The 17875-nt window shown below is 41.4% G+C and overlaps 1 protein-coding gene across 1 annotated transcript in view; it reads right to left on the reverse strand.

The window, feature by feature from the left end:
- The window catches only part of Ppp2r5a (protein phosphatase 2 regulatory subunit B'alpha), a 66368-nt gene extending 63191 nt beyond the window's left edge, over positions 1-3177 (reverse strand). Inside the window, exon 1 of the mRNA XM_026387417.2 lies at positions 2911-3177. Within this exon, the coding sequence (XP_026243202.1) occupies positions 2911-3091 (181 nt within the window). The 5' untranslated portion in view covers positions 3092-3177. The remainder of the gene's footprint in view (positions 1-2910) is intronic.
- Positions 3178-17875: the final 14698 nt, after the last annotated feature.

Genomic DNA, 17875 nt, shown 5'->3' on the forward strand with positions numbered 1-17875 from the left:
TAAAGTTTCCTAATTGTTGGTTACCAGATGAAAAGTTTAAGGTGGAAAAATTAAGCCCACTACCAATATAAAATATATTTCTATATTTTAAGTATAGAAAAAAATTGATAAATGTTCCTAATTTTATTTTTTAGCATCTCTCAGATGAGCTTACATAATTAACAAGAGATAAAGTGTTTTGAAAAAATAATTAGTTTTATAATATATGGCTGTTTAATTTTCAGGACCCACATAACAGTTTCTTAGTTTTAAAAAGCCTTTTAACAAGACTTGTTTATTTAATACTTTCTATAACAAAACTATTTTGTGTATTTTCACCATTAAAATCCTGAAACCCACTTACTAAGTGATTATACAAATATAAACTTCTGGTAGATGAAAAGGTCGGATTATTTTGTTAATCCTTACTCGCAGTATGCTTTGAGGAAAACTCGTTGGCACCTTTCCAGTTTAGACCCACGTGGACAAACTGTAACATAAGCAGGTTGTTATAAACACTTAAAAGATCTTGGATGCCCACGGATATCTGAATCATTCCACACTAAGATTGTATTTCAGAGGAAGAAGAAAAATTCTTTCATACACATACTAAGTGGTTCTCCACTGTTTTTTGTTAAAGCCACAAATGGAAAAAACTACTACTGACAGAAAAACACACAATACTGTGGTATCAAATACACTGCCAAGCTACAAACTGAAACAACTGAATTTTTCAAAAAGTCACTTTTCAAGCATTTGGTGGCACCTGCAGCAAAAGTAGTTTTTCTTATTAGTAAGTAACCCAAGTAAGGTCTTATTTTCCTCAATTAAATCTGCATAAATTTACCTTGGTAATTTTCCTATAAGGAATACTATATTTTCATGCAAATATCTAGAATTAATCTGAAATTCCAATTTTACTATTTTTTTGCCCTATTATGATCAAACCCTATAAATAAAACATTTAAGGCACCTTCAACTTGTTGAATAAGACACTATATAACTCAGATGATTATTGAGTTTATGCATATTTTCCCCAGGCTTTTAAAAGTATACAATAAGGTACATCTCCTGACTGAAACAAATAATATTCAATTTATTTTTATTAGATAAAGTGGAATATTAACAAGTACAATACTAGGAACCAGAATATCTTACTAAAAGCAAGTTCAATAAATGTGAAAGAAAAATGTTAGCAATAAACCTTCAAACTGCAAAGATAACTTGATTAATGAAAAAAAAAGCATAAAAAATACTATGATTTCTAATTAAGTGTAAAATGACAAATTTAAAAAAAATTTAGTTGTAGATGGACACAATACCTTTATTATTTTATTTATTTATATGTGGTGCTGAGGATGGAACCCAGGGCCTCAAACATGCTAGGGAAGTGCTCTACCACTAAGCCACTACCCCAGCCCATAAAATAGCAAATTTAATGCCCTAATAGGTAAGATGATATTCTTTTATAGCCATGACATTACTCAAGAATTAAAGTCTTAGCAATGTCTACCATTGTAGTCTACCATTGATTAATATATGTAAATTGCTAAAGAGCTATCAAATGTGATAGCACAGATATCTTAAACATTCTTTTCAAAAGCCAGTTTATTCTGGCTCTGAAATATCCTTGGTTTAGAAGCACCCCAAGAGGCAGGGTAATGTAGGGTCTGAATGGGGTTCCAAAGTTATTATAGGTCAGTTGTGATTTGATCTAGGGTTTTCTTTAGACTCCTTGCCAACTCAGGCTGGATTCATAGGCCCAAAGACAAATCAGAACCAGATTGGCCTTGCTGGATCTTTTTCAAATGGACTGAAAAATCTGCTGAACATTTACCTATTTTAGTATGAAACTTCAATTTCCTGGCCTTGTAAAACAGATTATCTAGATTTCTATCGGGTATCTTTTGTTGCAATAATTTTTAAATGTCTAGAAGCATAATCATCTTGTTCCATAATATTTCTATCTCATAAAAAGCAAAGACATTAAAATGACAAAATTAAAAGCCAGTAATTCTCAAAGAACAAGAAAGAACACCAGAAAACAACTTACTGAAAAACCTCTAAACCTAGTGGGAAAGTGTGCCAAAGGGAGTGCCAAGTATTCCTGCAAGGCATTAGGCATGGTTACCAACTTGAATTACTGTACAAACCTACAAAGTCCCTGGAATCACTGTCTAGTGAACTAAGTTCCCATTGCATTGCAAAGCAACACTATCTATTCCTTGATACTTCTCCAAACTGGTCGTGTGTATCGTATCCTCTTAGACGACAGAGTATTTTAGGGGATAATATTTAAACCGAGTGATACAGTTTAAAAAAAAAATACTACACTGATCTTATTTTTAGTTTTTTACTTTATAAATACATCTAAAGACAGCTAACTCAACCGCTGGTTGCATTCAGATTCCTGGTCTAATGACTTAGGAATAATCAATGGGCAAGATAATTGATAAGAAGGTAGTGCGCACAGATTTATAATAGAAAAAGTAAAGGGCTAGCTAAGAGCGGCTAAAAAAATAAATAAATAAATAGGAGCTGAGACCGGGAAAAGTGAGGGTCGAAAGACAAGACAGGATGTTAAAGCAAGATAGGGAAAGGATAAGTCTCGGGGAAGAGTGAATAACTATCTTGCGGGACGCAAGAGTCCCAGTTGGAAGGGCAGGTTAAGCAAGCGCGCAGGTGGGAAGGGGTGTTGGCTTCCAAGATGGGAAGAGTTAAGGTGAATCAGGGAGAAGTAAGAAGCAAATGCCTTTGCATCAAACCTGTTGGAATAAAGGACGAGGAGGACGCCAAGGTATCTAAGGGAACACACACTGAGATCCCAGCAGGGTAGGAAAACCAAGCTCCAGAAGGAAATGGCTCAGCTGGCACAGAGGCGAGCGGAGCCACCCCTGCGCTCGCTCCCGGGGCTGCGCCCTCGGAGGTTACCTTTGAGTTGGGGCAAGGGGTGCAGCTCCGCCTGGCTACCCTGGCTGCGGAACTGCGACGAGCCCTGGGAGCGCTTCTGTCTCTGCGCCTTGCGCACCGATTTCCGGGTGAAGCCGTCCACTTTCTCCGAGGCCGAGATGGCGGCGCTGGCAGCCCCCGCCGGCGGCGACGACGACGACATCTCCGCGGCCCTGGCGCTTGGCAGCTCCGGCGGCTGCTTGCACCGCACGGGCAGCGGCAGCGATGGCAGGAGGAGGAGGCGGGGGAGCGGCGCGGAGAGCTCGCGCCCCTGCGCCCCGAGCTCCCGGCCACTCCGCCCTCCCGCTCCCGGGCACCGCCGAGCTTCTCCTCGCCGCCCGACAACGCCTCACAGCCACATCTCAGCGCCGGAGGTTCCTGGTCCCCGCGGCGCGGCGAACTCCCCGGGCTGACGGAGGGAAGGGCGGGGGTGGAGGGGGGTGAAGAAGTTGTTGACTCCGGGCGCGGAGGGCGGGTAGAGGGGAGCCTGAAGTTTAGACAACTGAGACGAGAGCGCGGGGTGGCGGACGCGGAGTGCGCCTCTCGTCCCTTTAGTCCTAGTCGCCAGCCGGCCGGCCGGCCAGCACCTCAGCGCCCGCTGCCAGAGCCGTCCGCCCTGCCTGGAGCCTCCTCCCGGGGCGCTGCCATCGCGGATCCTCTTGGAGCCGTCGTCGCGTTGCCTTCTCTTTCCTGTCAGCGCTGGCCCCTCATCGCCCGGGCGGTGACCCGCTGCCCCGACCCTCGGTGCACCCACACTCGCCTCTGGCAGCGTGGCGCGGTGCGAACCCCCCTCCCCCAGGCGCCCGCCAGCCGCCCACGGAGAAACCCGGCGAGCGACCGCTACAACTTGAGAAGGTGGTTGGTACAGGCAAGGGAGAATGTGTGTGCGTGTGCGCGCACGCGAAGGCGCGCGGCCCGGGGGAAGGGCTTCGCGGGGGGTGGGAAGGAGGAGTTTGACTGACAACTTCCGCGGGGTCCCGCCAGCCTCACGAGGCTCGGGAAGGGGTAGGGGGGTGAGAGAGCAAGCCAGCTCCATCAGCCAATCGCAGGGCTAAGCGGCAGAGACGGGGGAAGGCGTGGCCTCCTGGGCAATCTCTCAAGTGTCAGGAGCTGGGAGGGAAGGCAAAGAGGGGGGCGTGACGGGGTGACGGACTTCAGCTACAGCCAATCGCAAGTGAAGGCGGTGAGCGGAGTGCCATCTGCGTCACAACAGTGTAACAAATTCTCTCGCGAGGGAGGGGAAGTGCCCCTCCACCAGCGGGCCTTGTACGCCTGCGCGCAGCTCCAGCCTATAATTGCTCTGCTGACAGACTTTGAGACCAGACTAGAGTGGGTAGTTCGGGAGTCAAAATGGGTTGCCCCTTGCCTTCCCTCTCCTCTCTACTACCAATGAAGAACTGGAGCGACGGGTGGGGAATTTGAGGGCAAGGGCGCGAAAGAGTGGCAGTTTTGCGTCACTAAAAAGGGGCGGAGCAAAGGTTTGAGTGGGCGCGCGAGAGGTGTGATTGACAGGCAAAGGGGTGTAAGCGAAATGAGTTTGTCCAATCCGAACGAGGTACTGGATTCCTGGGCGGGCTTTAGCTCTTGGCTGGCTCTAAACCGCATAATTGGTAGTTGGGTAATAAATTTGTAGCTTTAGTGGTTTAGGCATCGCAACTCCCTGCGTGGTACTCTTGCGTGGGGTTTGGGCGGTCTAACATCTACTTCAAAGAGTTCTACAAGTCCTTGACCTTCAAAAAGAGGTTCCTCATTCCCAACTCAGTAGCCCACTAATTTTCACTCCTTCAGCCAAAGGCCTCACGACTCTGAAAGTACAAATTTTCTGCTCAGTGGTTTGTGGATTTGGGAACCTACCATTTACTCTTGGGGTCTCTTCCTTGGAAATTCCATCTAGATTTTGAATATCTTAAGGACAAAAATTGTACGTCTTAGTTTTTTGTGCAGTGCTTTCCACATGATATTTAAACAAGTGAACTGAATAGTCTGTCTCCTTTTGTTCCGGTGCACCCAAATCTACAGTCTTCTCCTGCGAGCCCTAAATCGTTTCCTTTCGACATGATAAAAATAACTGCCATGTATTCAAGCAAAGTTACCTGCTACATAGGAACAGAAAATTCTGATTCGGGGTAGGAAGTAGACCTGTACTCAAACTATTTCCTCTTCAGACTCACTGGGTGGTGAAATTGTACAGTTTTCCCAGTCAGGGAAGATTGGAAACCCCAGTAGCATCTAGAACACTTTTGTATTTCTTATCCTATCAAGCTCCAGATGTGTTGAATCTGCCTTCACAAAAGTTCAACAACAGTCCTTTACAATTTGCACAACCAACCACCAAACATAGTTGAGGGCTTTTAAAGTGACTGCCACTTTTATTTTATCTGCATGTGTGAAGAAGTACCTAGAGAATACAGTCCAAACTCAAGGATCTCTTCAGTCTGACTCTTGGCTGTATTCCTATTGCATGTATTATCCATATCATTCACAGGGTCAGACATAATTTTCTGTCTGAGATGGGTTGTATGTTCGTTCCCCCTTGAAAGTTTGTAAATACCAAGAGAGCAAGAATTTACTTTTTGCCTCCATATTCTGAGCACAGAATAGATATACAGAATATAACAATCTAATTTTTAATCCTCAAAAACAGATTTCTGAACGTGTGATTATTGGATCACCTTCATCAACATTCTCTGGGGTGTTTGTTTAAAATTCAGATTGCTGGACATCATCCTTGAAAAAAGAATCAGAGCCTATGGGAAAAGCTCTAAAAAATCTTTTTTTTTTCTGGGGGGGGGGTACCAGGATTGAATCCAGGGGTGTTTTAACACTGAGCCACATCTCCAGCACTTTTGCAAGCACAAGTGCAGATTAATTTTGAGTTGGTTTGTTTCTGGGGATTGAATCCAGGGGTGCTTTACAACTGAGTCACATCCCCAACTGTTTATTTGGGGGTCTCGCTAAGTTGCTTAGGGCCTTGCTAAGTTGTGGAGGCTAGTCTCGAACTTGTGATCTTTCTGCCTCAGCCTCCTGAGTTGCTGAGATTGCAAGCATGCACCACCTTGCCCAGCACTTGTGTGCATTGAGATGATTAGAACTCTTGCAATTTTTAGGAAAGACCTTTTGTTAATAGGGCAATATCAGCAGTCATTGTTTTCAGTTGCTCCCCCTTTTTGCTTTTTAATTATAAACTTTTTAGCTAAGTTTACCATTTTAAAATAAAGTTTGTTGTGGGCTATTGTACAGGCTATTTTGTTGGTCAATCAGGAATTTATAAGCGACTGAGAATTAGATTAGAGATTTTGTGTGGATGAGGATATGGACAAGACTTGCTGATGGATTGAATGTGAGCTGTTGGTATAGCAGAGGTAATATTAATCCCAAACATGCCAATGTATTTATACTTTATGATATCTGACAAATTCCTTTTCTGTAGCTATGAAGTCTTTTGTACCATCTAAATGGGCTATTATAATAAATTTCCATTAACTCCTGGTCTACCCAATCCTTTACCTGTATAGATGAGAAAGTAGGACATAATTTGAAAGGGCTCAGCTCATGCCACATACCATTGTCCTTGCAGAGTGGGACTAAAAATCCCTGAGGTTGGCAAACTCTCTGCACTTTAATTCAACCCTGCAAGCATTTCTCAAGTGTCCTTTTTGTGTCAGGCAATATGCCAGTCACTAGGAATGAAGAGATAAATAAAGCACAGCCTTTAAAATTAATCCAGTAAGGAGGGACAACATAATCTAGTGAATAAAATCTTATCACAAATGTTCTTCTTTTATTGGTTCCTTTTAGTTATTCATGACAGTAGAATTGATTTTGACATAATTATAAAAGCACAGAGTATATCTTATTCTAATTCAGTCCCTGTACCTGTCCTTCCGTTTCCCTCCCCCCACCCTCCCTGTTTCCTCTATTGATCTTTCTGCCAATCACAAATATTCTTCATGGTATTATGGGGGAAATGGTGGGGAAAGGACTTCATCTGGTTTGGAAAGAAAGAGAGAAAATTAAACGGAAACCAGAATGATCGAAGGGAGTCTTAAAACAGACAAAGTTTTCATGTGGTAAAGACAAGAGGAAAAGTAATCTGCCATTGAGGAAACTGGCTTACCCATATTTCTTCATCACTATAATGATTTCCATATCTATGTGAACTTACTTATTTCACCCACCATGTTATTAAAAAATAAGATTCCATGACAACAGAAGAATATATTGTGCTATATCTGTGTCAGAACTTGACTTGATGGTGGAGGGGCAAAGAAAAATCAGAGATTAACTTCAACACATGACCATCCTCCAAGTGTATTATGAAAACTATGATGGCAAAGAGTACTATATGATTCCCCTCATATGCAGATTTCATATGACTCTATCAATGGTCTTCTTTCATCTACCTATAAGAAGAATCTAGTAGGTTCTGAGGCAGTCCCTACTCTAAAACACCTATCTGCTAAACATTAGTATTGTAGTCTTTCTCCCTGACTTTCTACTTTGGGTCAAACTTGCAGAAAAAAAAATCAGTTTGAAAATCAAAAAAAAAAAATTGACCTTTATCTTCAGTACATTATTGTGTATAGTTTAAAGAAACGAAAATTATAGATTGATTTTTCAGGAATTATTGAATTGAGAATTCTCTAATATTTTCTAATTCTATAGTTTGGCTTTCATACCAGAGGACATGAGTTTTTCGAAAATATATGTGTTGCCAGGCACAGTGGCTCATGCCCGTAATTCCAGTGACTAGGGAGGCAGAGGCAGGAGGATCGCAAGTTCAAAGCCAGCCTCAGCAGAAAGTGAAGTGCTAAGCAACTCAGTGAATCCTTGTCTCTAAATAAAATACAAAATAGGGCTGGGGATGTGGCTCAGTGGTGGAGTGTCCCTGAGTTTAGTCCCCGGTACCAAAAAAAGAAAAAAGAATGTGTATGTGTTCAGGTATATATAAATACAATAGTCGCTATAAATGTAACACCTACTATGTGCTAGGTACCATTCATATGAAGAAACTAGCTTTTTTGGGGGGGCAGGGGGGGTTAGTATCTTTGGGGATCGTTATTGTTTCATAAAAAATCAGTAGAAATTCAAGGTTTTCTTTGTTAATTCTGTACAAAGGCATTTACAAAAAATGAAATTAGAATGGATTGGACTATTATTACCAAAGGTTATTGTTCCTACCTAGAATTGTGTGTGTGTGTGTGTGTGTGTGTGTGTAGAACTACAGAGTTGCGAGAAAAATGAGACTATCAAAAGACATAGAGGGACTCAATGTTTTCCTTCATTCAAAAAGATTTTTATTAATTCCCTATAATGTTTCTTGCCCTTTCAAGTGCTTGGAATATAGTAGTGAATGAGCTAAAGCTCACCATCAGTGTTGAAGGCTCACATCCATTAAAGCCCAACCATAGGAACAAAGTAGGGTAATGCACCAGAGAAAAACACTATGTGATAGTATGCATGGACAGCTAAAGTGGCTTAGGTGTATCGGTAGGGTGACAAACTCATTTGCTAGGGATTTGCCCAGTTCTAGCACTGAACGTCCCATATCCCAGGAGCCCCCTTCATTCTGGACAAGCAAAATGGTTGGTCACTCTATGCACATAACAAAATGACAACACTTATTTTTTAAAGGCCTATTATGAGCAAGGGCCATAGGTAAACACTGTGTCTCCACACTAAGGGACCATGAGCTCTAGAGGAAGAGATGAGACACACGTTCAGAAAAAGATAACTGCTCATTCAGGCCAAACAATACATTCAGAGCACGCACCCAGGTGGTGTTTGTTCTGAGAAGGAGGAGATGAGATTTAAGCTGGACCTGGAGGACCAGGCATAATGACAAAAGTAGAGGAAAAGGAAAGAGGTAAAGGAAAGAGCACTAGCCCACTATTTACTGCACAACTCTCAAACTCAACAAGTTCAACTTATTATGTCCACCCCTTCCTGTTCCTTTTGTCTCACTGTGTGGCGTCACTATCCATCTGTGGAAGAGAAAAACAACATGAAGCCATGGAAATAGAAAGTACTGATACATAGAGGGGAGGTTAGAAGATGTGTTGATTCAAGAAGGAAGTTCCTGGAGAGAGTGATGGGACAGAGAACCGGAAAAGGTACATTCATGTACATACTCAGCAAACATTCAGTCCTATTATTGGCTATGTTTTGTTCTAGGATCTGACTATGGAAAGAAAAAAAAATACCGTTTCCTCTCTTAGAGAGTCTGTAGGGAAGCAAGCAAGCAAAAAAAAAAAAAAAAAAAAAAAAAACCACCACCAACAACAACAACAACAAAAAAAAAAACACTAGAGAGAGCATACTAAATACTAAAGACTGAAGGAGGATGAATGAGGAATCTGTATCTCCTGGGTGGGAAGCAAGAAAGTCTTCTAGAGAGTATAGCTCTAGATTTGAGAATTGAAGAAACAGAAGGAGTTTGTTGGAAGAACAAAGAAAGGGTAAATCATTCAAGCAGTGTGGACAGAACACTTCACAGGACCCTGAGAGAAGGGGGCGCATCGGGAAGCCAAATGGAGCTAGTCTGGACTTTCTGCAGTGGGCAGAAGGTAAGTCTGTAGAAAGGGCAGAGTGGATCATGGAGAGCTGTGTGGGCAGCTTTTAGACTTTATTCTCAAGTCAGTGGGGATATACTTAAGGGTTTTAAGTAGGAGAGTGGCACGATCAAATTTGCAGTCTAGAAATATGACACTTTTGGCAGTAGGGAGAATGAACTGATTACAGAAGGCTCGGCCAGGGAAAGGGAGACCAGTAGGACAGAAGAAGACTAATGAGGCATTGTTGGGAGCTACTCTGAATGACTCACGTCTCCTGCCTGGAGTAGAGAGGCTTTTGACCGTCACTACTTCTCATAGTGACCTAGACATTGCCGCAGTCCAGAAGTTTGAGGATGCGTCTTCAGATGTAGGCGATGGATTGGGCTACATTCACCTATTCCTTTGTAATCCTACCCCTTTGCCCTGTTTGGGATACAATGTTCCATAGAAATGTCCTTTGTGTGTCCCTTCTCTTGCTGTGCTTTTCGGTGTGGCCTTCCTAGATGTCAGTCAACCTGCTGACAGCAGACATCACTAAGCTAGACTCAACTCCCTGAAATCTGACCCCTTGCCTCATTTGAATGGCTTCACCTCAATAAAAGGGTTCAGCACGTGCTCACTCTCTTTCTGCGGACCCTTAAGGTCACAGGACCCCAAAGAAAAAGATATCTCTGTCTCTTGTGTGGTTATTTTGTGCAGCCCAGTTCTCCTGAAGTGATTCTGAGTGTTTTAGTTGTGAGCGACAAGGTGAGATGCAGGGATCATCAGACTCAGGAGATGCTGTGGATAAAGTGACTTGGTGTTTATTGGGTGAGTGTGGGGTGAGGGACAGAGAGGAGGGAAGAATAACTCCCAGGCATCTGGATTGAGTGACCGGTGAGACAGAAAGTGAACACTTTTAAGTTTGGGAGACATGCAGTGAGCAGTTGGATAGTGCAATCTGGCAGGAAAGAGATCTGAACTGGAAGGAGAGAGTTGGTCATCATCAGGATGTAGATAGTAATGCAATTCTAAGAATGCAATGATTCTTCCGGGCAGAGTGTGTAGAATGAGAGGAAGAGGGGGTAAAAAAAACTCCCAAGATATCCATATATGAAGAAGCAGCAGAGTACAAGGTAATATCAGATATGGAGTGTCAACAAGTTTGGACCTAGTCCAGAGGTCATGGGGAGATGATGAGGAATGTTTGAATGGGAGATGTTGGGTGGGGGAAGTGGGGGATTGGTTGAAGATGATTACAAGTATTCAGGTGGCAAGGACCTGAATGGTGCTAAGCAATGAGTTCAGTAGCACACAGAAACCTTTTTCATGCTTTACATCCCTATCTCTTCAAGCAATGTAATAATCTTATGATAAGCCTGTAATCAGTGGTGCATGCCTCTAATCCCAGTGGCATAGGAGGATGGAAGGTTCAAAGCCAGCCTCAGCAACTTAATGAGGAACTAAGAAACTTAGCGAGAACCTGTCTCAAAAAAAATTTTTTTAAAAAGGGGGTATAGATGTGGCTCAGTGGTTAAGGGGCTCTGGGTTCAATCCCTGGTACAAAGAAGAAGGAGAAGGATCTTTGGTGGTAGAAGCAAAAAGTATGTTTTTTAAAATTCTCCTAATCCTACCCTATTCCTCATTCCTTGGTGATGAGTGTGTTACAGTTTGGACATGAGGTGTCCTCCAAAAGTTCCTATGTTAATGCAAGAATATTTAGAAGTGAAATCATTAGATTATGAGCACTGTAACCTAAAGCAATCTATCTAGTTTGAATAGACTAATTGGGTGGTAACTGTAGAGAGGCAGGGCATAGCTGAAGGAAATGGTCACTGGGGGTGTGCCCTGGCAAGGTTCATCTTCCCTGGGGCCCTTTACTCCTTTTCTCTCTGCTTCCTGGCTGCATGAGGTGAGAAGCACTCCTCTACCATGCCCTTCTTCTATGACATTCTGTCTCATTGAATAGGTAAGATAGTCAGATAATAAGACATAGGCAGACAGTTAGGGTAGTGAGCCCCAAAGAGGCTTCTCGAAGTATATGGGAAGTACCACCTACTTCCCTAGCAACCTCCCTTTGACTCAGAGAGGCAAGAAAAGGGGAAGGCAAGATGAACCTAAGTGGAAATTACAGATAATTTTGAACTCAACAGCATTTGATCACTCACTTAAAGGGACCAACCAATTAGAATGTTGCAGTCCCAACCAATAAACAGGTCATCTTCCAGATACCTAATTGTCATAAAAGTTAGGCAACATTCCAAAACTGTTGGTCCAATAGATTTAACATTTTTTGATACATTATCAACATAAATATTGAACAATGCCTCCTACCCAGTAGCCATATAAGCCCTTAGACTAGCACACTCGAAAGACAACCCTCTATGGAGATCCCTCTCATTCCATGAGAGCTCTGTTTCTTTTCTTCTTGCTTGAATAAATCTTACCCTTTCTCACTTGCCCTTCATTGTCTGTGAATTTCATTAGAGTTCATGAGACAAGAATCTGAGAAGGAATCACTTGTGGTCTGCGACTGAATGGTAACCCTAGAAGGTGTTGCCTGTTGCGGCACTAAAAGAGCTGTAGCACAAACAGACCCTGCCTGCCCTGATGGTAACAGCACAAAATCTGATTTCATCACCTTGGGCCCAAAGGAATAGAGTCAACCCACCATGGACTACACCTCTGAAACCATCAGCCAAAATGAACGTTTTCTCCTCTAGGTTACCCTTATCAGGTATTTTTGTCACAGCAAAGAAAAGTTGACTAACACAAGTCTTTAAACTAGAATTGACCTTGGGAATAGATGTGATGAGTTCTTACAAAGAAAAGCTAGAACTGTTTGATTAAAAATAGAGTCGGTGGGCTGGGGGCAGGGGTGGCATGTCAAAGGGAAGAATTGCAGGTGATGCCAAGAATTTAACTGGGTGATCAAATGAATTTGGAACCCTTAACTAAAGTCCAGAAATGGAGCCAGTTTTCTTTTGTGAGAGGAATGTCCAAGGAAGGAAGGAAAAGGGAAGCAAAGATGAATCCAAGGTTAAACAAGTTGAGTTAGTAGAGTTTTTTTTTTTTTAGGTTGTTGAAGCTGGATCTTTATTTTTAAAAAGAGGTGATGACATGTTGTATATTAATTTGGGGAAAGAAGAAGACTGTGTTGAGCAAAAAAAGGAAATTATACAAACAATACAAGCTTCTTTTTCCTCTTCAAGGAAAAAAAATAAGGCAGAAACAAATGAGCAAAAGATGTGCAGCACATCATGTGCTTCAGGGTTTTCTCCAGTGCCAAGAAGTCAGTAGGACTACACAGGAAAAGAACCCCAGAGCCCAGAATTGTTCCTTGTATCTGCTGTAGCAGTGAGCCAAAGACCAGGAACAAGGTGGCCCTTACTACTCACAAATAGGGCTGAGCGACCATTTTGGCTATACTGTATGCACGCGCGCTCACACACACACACACACACACACACACACTCTTACACACCCTCTCTATCACTTACCTACCTTGTATTCTTAATTCCTAATCACTTTCCACACAAAACTATAACAAATCTTTTCATGATATCTTTACAGAGGAACCAAACATCTATCTACCTACCAACTAAGTACTTCCTCCCTGTTTCAGGCAAAGACTATGTGAGGTTTCCAGAATTTCCAGAAGAAAGTGAGAACAGCCACATAGGGGAAGAGCATGAGCAAGGTCACTGAGACAGAAGTATATGTGATTATTTGGAGAACTGCAAATTGTCTCATTTGGCTGGGATATGGAAGAATAGTAGGCAATAAAGTTAGGAGCACAGGTTGGGGGCCTAGATAAAAGGTTTGTATGCCAACCTGAGAACCTTGTACTCAATTCTTTTGGGCAGAAGGGAGCTATTGAAGACTTTGGGTCAGGGTAGTAATTGATTAGACCTGGATCTAAGAGGCTTACTCTCACTGCTGTTAATGGAAAGAATGAAGAGGAGAGAGGCTACAAGCAGAAAGAAATTTTGGACACGTTGGGCTTAACATGTCTGTGGACACTCCAAATAAAAGTGTTCATTAAAACTTCAGGAGGAAGATATGGTTAAGGTGTTTGTAGCCTGTTTCTCCATCTATAAAACAGGGACAAAAATGCTTACTTTGAGGATTGTTTGGGGGAATCAGAAAGAATTCTTATAAGCACTTATCACAGCGCCTCACTCCCAATGAGCATGTGAGAGAGATTTAGTGATGGTGGTTGTGGCAGTAATTACCAGAGGTAGTTGAAAGTTCTTCCCTGTAGCCCTTTTGTTCTCCCCAGAATTCTGCCATGAGTTCAGGAAACAAAACCATGTGACAAACCCCTGTTGTAGCTGGAATTGCCCTTCTACTAAGATAACCAAGCCTGTATATTAGGACACACAGTTACACTGGCTCCTTTCCCCTTAAGGTAACCATTCTCCTGGAGAACCTATAGCCCCTGCTCAATAGAGCTCTATTAAATGTCTCTTTGTTTTCTGTGTCCAGACACAGCAGCTCAGATCAGTTATAACCTGGGATGGATACATGAATGGAGCTAAAAACATGTAAAATGATATTCATCGTTTAGGGATATATGGAGAATATAAATATTTGTTAAAAAATATACACACAAAAATTTGTATACCCATGTTCTTACACACACACACACACACACACACACACCATGTGCACGTGCGCACGCACATGCACACATACACACACTAAATTAACATTTAAAGCACTGATTCAGGAAACTGGCTACTTCCTAAAAGAAGGGTAGAAAGGGGAATACAAATAAAAGAGATATCTAGAGGATTCCAACTATATCTGTAATGCTTTATATCTTTTTTAGCTGGATCTTAGTTGGGTAGTTTTGTATTATATTATTCTCTACATAGCTTCCATATAGGAAGTAATTTACTTAAATAAGTATATAGAGTGAAGAAGGTACAATCTCTATTTTTAGAAATGGTGAGCTTGAGCTGAAATTTGGGCTTTCACGAAAAGGGAAACCAGTATGGAGAAAGTCCTTTGCAGCCTGCATTTGATCCAGCCAGTGGACAGACTGCCAGCTTTCATGCACCAGAGTAGGGATTTTCCCCCAGAAGAGCTGGGTAGTGGAAGAGAGAGATCCTCAAGCACTTCCCTAGAGGATACCCTTCATAGAAAAAATGACACTGAAGTAGCATCAGCAGAGAAAAAACTAGTGGAACAGATGTGTTGCTGAAAGAAAAACATGGGAAATGCAATTCCTTAGATTCCTGGGGAGAAAGAAGCACAGATGAGGAAGTAATTGCCTGTGAGTGTCCGCAGTCAAGAAAATTTGAAAGTGAAGACAGTTTGACTTGTCCAGAGAAATATTTGTATTGACTTGAGCAAGAACAAATTTAGCAGTTCAAAAAGCTATGAAGAAACTTCCACTTCCAGACATGAACATAACTGGAACAAGACTTGCCCTCTCACCAGTAAACAACTAGGAAATTGGTTAAAATGTATGAAACAATTGTTTTCATTGGTCAACACACAATGCAGGATTGTGATCCCTGAAAGAAGAGAAGCAAATGAAGTGATCCCTACAATATTCCTGGCTCTCTGCCTGGAGGCACTTTCCAGACCATAAGGAAGGGAATCCAAGTAGACACAACAGTCTTGCTAAGTTGAGAAGGAAAATATCAGAGTTTGGGAAACTGAGGTAGCTGAAATTTGTGAGGCAGGGTCCCAAAAAAGGAGGTATACAGAGAAAGAGCTCCAAAAATCTGAGTCTCCGTGAATCTTAGGCTAAATACTAAGATCACTGAGCTTCATCAGGTACATATCCATAAGAATGGGCAAAGAAAACTCTGAGGAAACTGCAAGCTAGCCATTTTCTGAGCTCCTCAGGATTGGGAAACACTCAAGTTCTAATCAGGCTGCATGGAGAGACCTGATGAACACTTGTGGCATTCAGAAGAGACCCTGCCCTGGATTTGATCCCCAGCAGCACTTAAAAAAAAATCCACCAATAGAAACAGACCTCCCACATAATAGCAATTATGCAATGAAGTGGCAAGAATTATAATAATGCTATTATAAATATGCTCAATGTAAAGGAAAATATACAAGTAATGAAGAATAAATAAATAAGTAACTATAAAAATGGCATATCTAGAATTGAGAAGTACAATATCTGAAATGAAAAATTCACTGAGTAAACTTAACAGCAGCTTGAACAATGCAAAAGAAAAGATCAGTGGACTTGAAAATATAGCAACAGACACTAGCCATATTATGAAGAGGAGGAAGACTGGAAAAAAAAAATTAACAGGTTCTCAGTGACACCCATTTTTAGTGTAATTAAAATCCAAAAGAAGGGTGGGGAGAGCAGAAGAAATAATGGCAAAACATTTTCTAAACTTGATGAAAATGATAAACTCATAATTTTGAGAAATCCCACAAACCTCACATAGGATAAAAATTAGATAGAAAGTGCATTCTGAATTTTTTTCAATATTAGAGTGATTTTATGAATGGACTGTACCTAAAGGTTATAGTCCAAGCTGGGTGCAGTGGTACAGGCCTGTAATCCTGGTCAGGAGACTGGGGGAGGAGGATCATGAGTTCAAAACCAGCCTCAGCAACATAGCAAGGCCCTAAGCAATTCAGTGATCCTGTATTTCTAATTCAATATAAAAAAGGACTGGAGATGTGGCTAAGTGGTTGAGAGCCCCTGGGTTCAATTTCCAGTACTAAAAAATAAATAAATAAATAAATAAAAGTGATAGCCCAGGAAGACAAGGGAAAGTTCTGTAAAATGTAAGGAACTGTACATCTTGTGGTATAGAAAGATGCTTTGGGGGCACAAACAGGGAAAGATAATAAAGGAGAAGAGGTGGACCATGTAGAGGAACCAACTACTGGAAGGTATAAATTACATAATAAGTAGAGAAACTCATGGGAATAAAAGGGTGGAGTGGCATCTCCAGTTTTTATCCTTTCCCTTTGTCCCCTTGTCCCCATACTTCATTTTGAACAACAGACATCTCACAATTGACCTTGAAGCTTCGTTCTTTTTCTTATACAACCTATCCTGCAGTTCACTGACAGCATAGTGAACTTTCTCAACCAAAAGAATCACATCTGTCAAACATCTTTAGAGAGATTGATACCCTCAGAAGCCCCTACATAAGGCAGCCACAGAGGTAGACAGACCATACCTCTCCACTATTAAGTGTATCAGTTTGGCCCGTGGCTTCTCCAAGCTTCCTATCTTTAGAGCTTTGTGCTATTCCCAGCTTTATTTTTCTTTTATTTAAACCAAGATCTCTTTCTGTCTCTGAATCACAACCTCCAGAGTTGGTTTATGCTTCATTTGCATCCTTTTGCTACTAAGGACACCCATGCCTGTCCTCTCTGCCTCTTACTTGCCTGGAGTTCTGGTTGTTACTTATGTTGGCTCTAAACCCCCGTTTATAGACCTTGAACTTGGGAGGCCACAAGAATGTCTCCCTGTAGCCAGAGAGAGCTCCTTGCTTGAGAAGCAATGAGGCATTGAGGAAGGCATGCTGGACTTAGAATTAGGCCTGAATCACAGCTGATTCTGCTATAGACAGTCTAGGACTGTGTTGTTCTGTACTGTAGCCACTAATAAAATGTGACTGATGACCATGTGAAATGTGTGGTTGAAGAACTGAATTTTAAATTTTAACTAAATGTAATTAATCTTAATTTTGATTTAGCACATGCAATACTGTAAGTCATTTTTCCATTAAACATTGTAGAAAATATTGCTATATTGTAATGCATGTGTCGGGTACATGCATAATTTCTAGTATACACAAAAGCAAACTTCTAGTTGACATTAGTAGATTGATTGAATGATTTTTTATACATCAATTTAACATTGTTTATTTGAATATTTTATGCAGACAAAGTAAGTTATAGTGATATCTATGAAAGTCGAAACTTGGAAATACTTATTTTAATTTTAAATGATATAATAAATTATATTCTAGTTTTAAAAATAAGTATGGAAAAATTTTAATACTTAAATGAAATCCTACTACTACAAAATTGAGTAGAGGTACAGAAACTATGAAGTAGTAAGATAGGAACAGTGGAGACAAGACACTGAAAGAGAACAAGTCACAAATCACACAATGAATGCTGCTATGATTTGAATGTCCCCTTCATAATCATGTTAAAATTTAATTGCCAATGTCATAGTGGGAGATGGGACTCTTAACATTATCACAGGAGTGGGTTGATTATCCTGGGAGTGCCTTTATTATAATGCGCTCTCTCTCTCTCTCTCTCTCTCTCTCTCTCTCTCTCTCAGCTTGCTCTCTCTCTTTCCTTCTTCTTCTTCTTCTTCTTCTTCTTCTTCTTCTTCTTCTTCTTCTTCTTCTTCTTCTTCTTCTTCTTCTTCTTCTTTTTTGTTGTTGTTGTTGATTTTG

The sequence above is a fragment of the Urocitellus parryii genome, chromosome 9 (assembly GCF_045843805.1).
Source record: "Urocitellus parryii isolate mUroPar1 chromosome 9, mUroPar1.hap1, whole genome shotgun sequence".
NCBI lineage: Eukaryota > Metazoa > Chordata > Mammalia > Rodentia > Sciuridae > Urocitellus > Urocitellus parryii.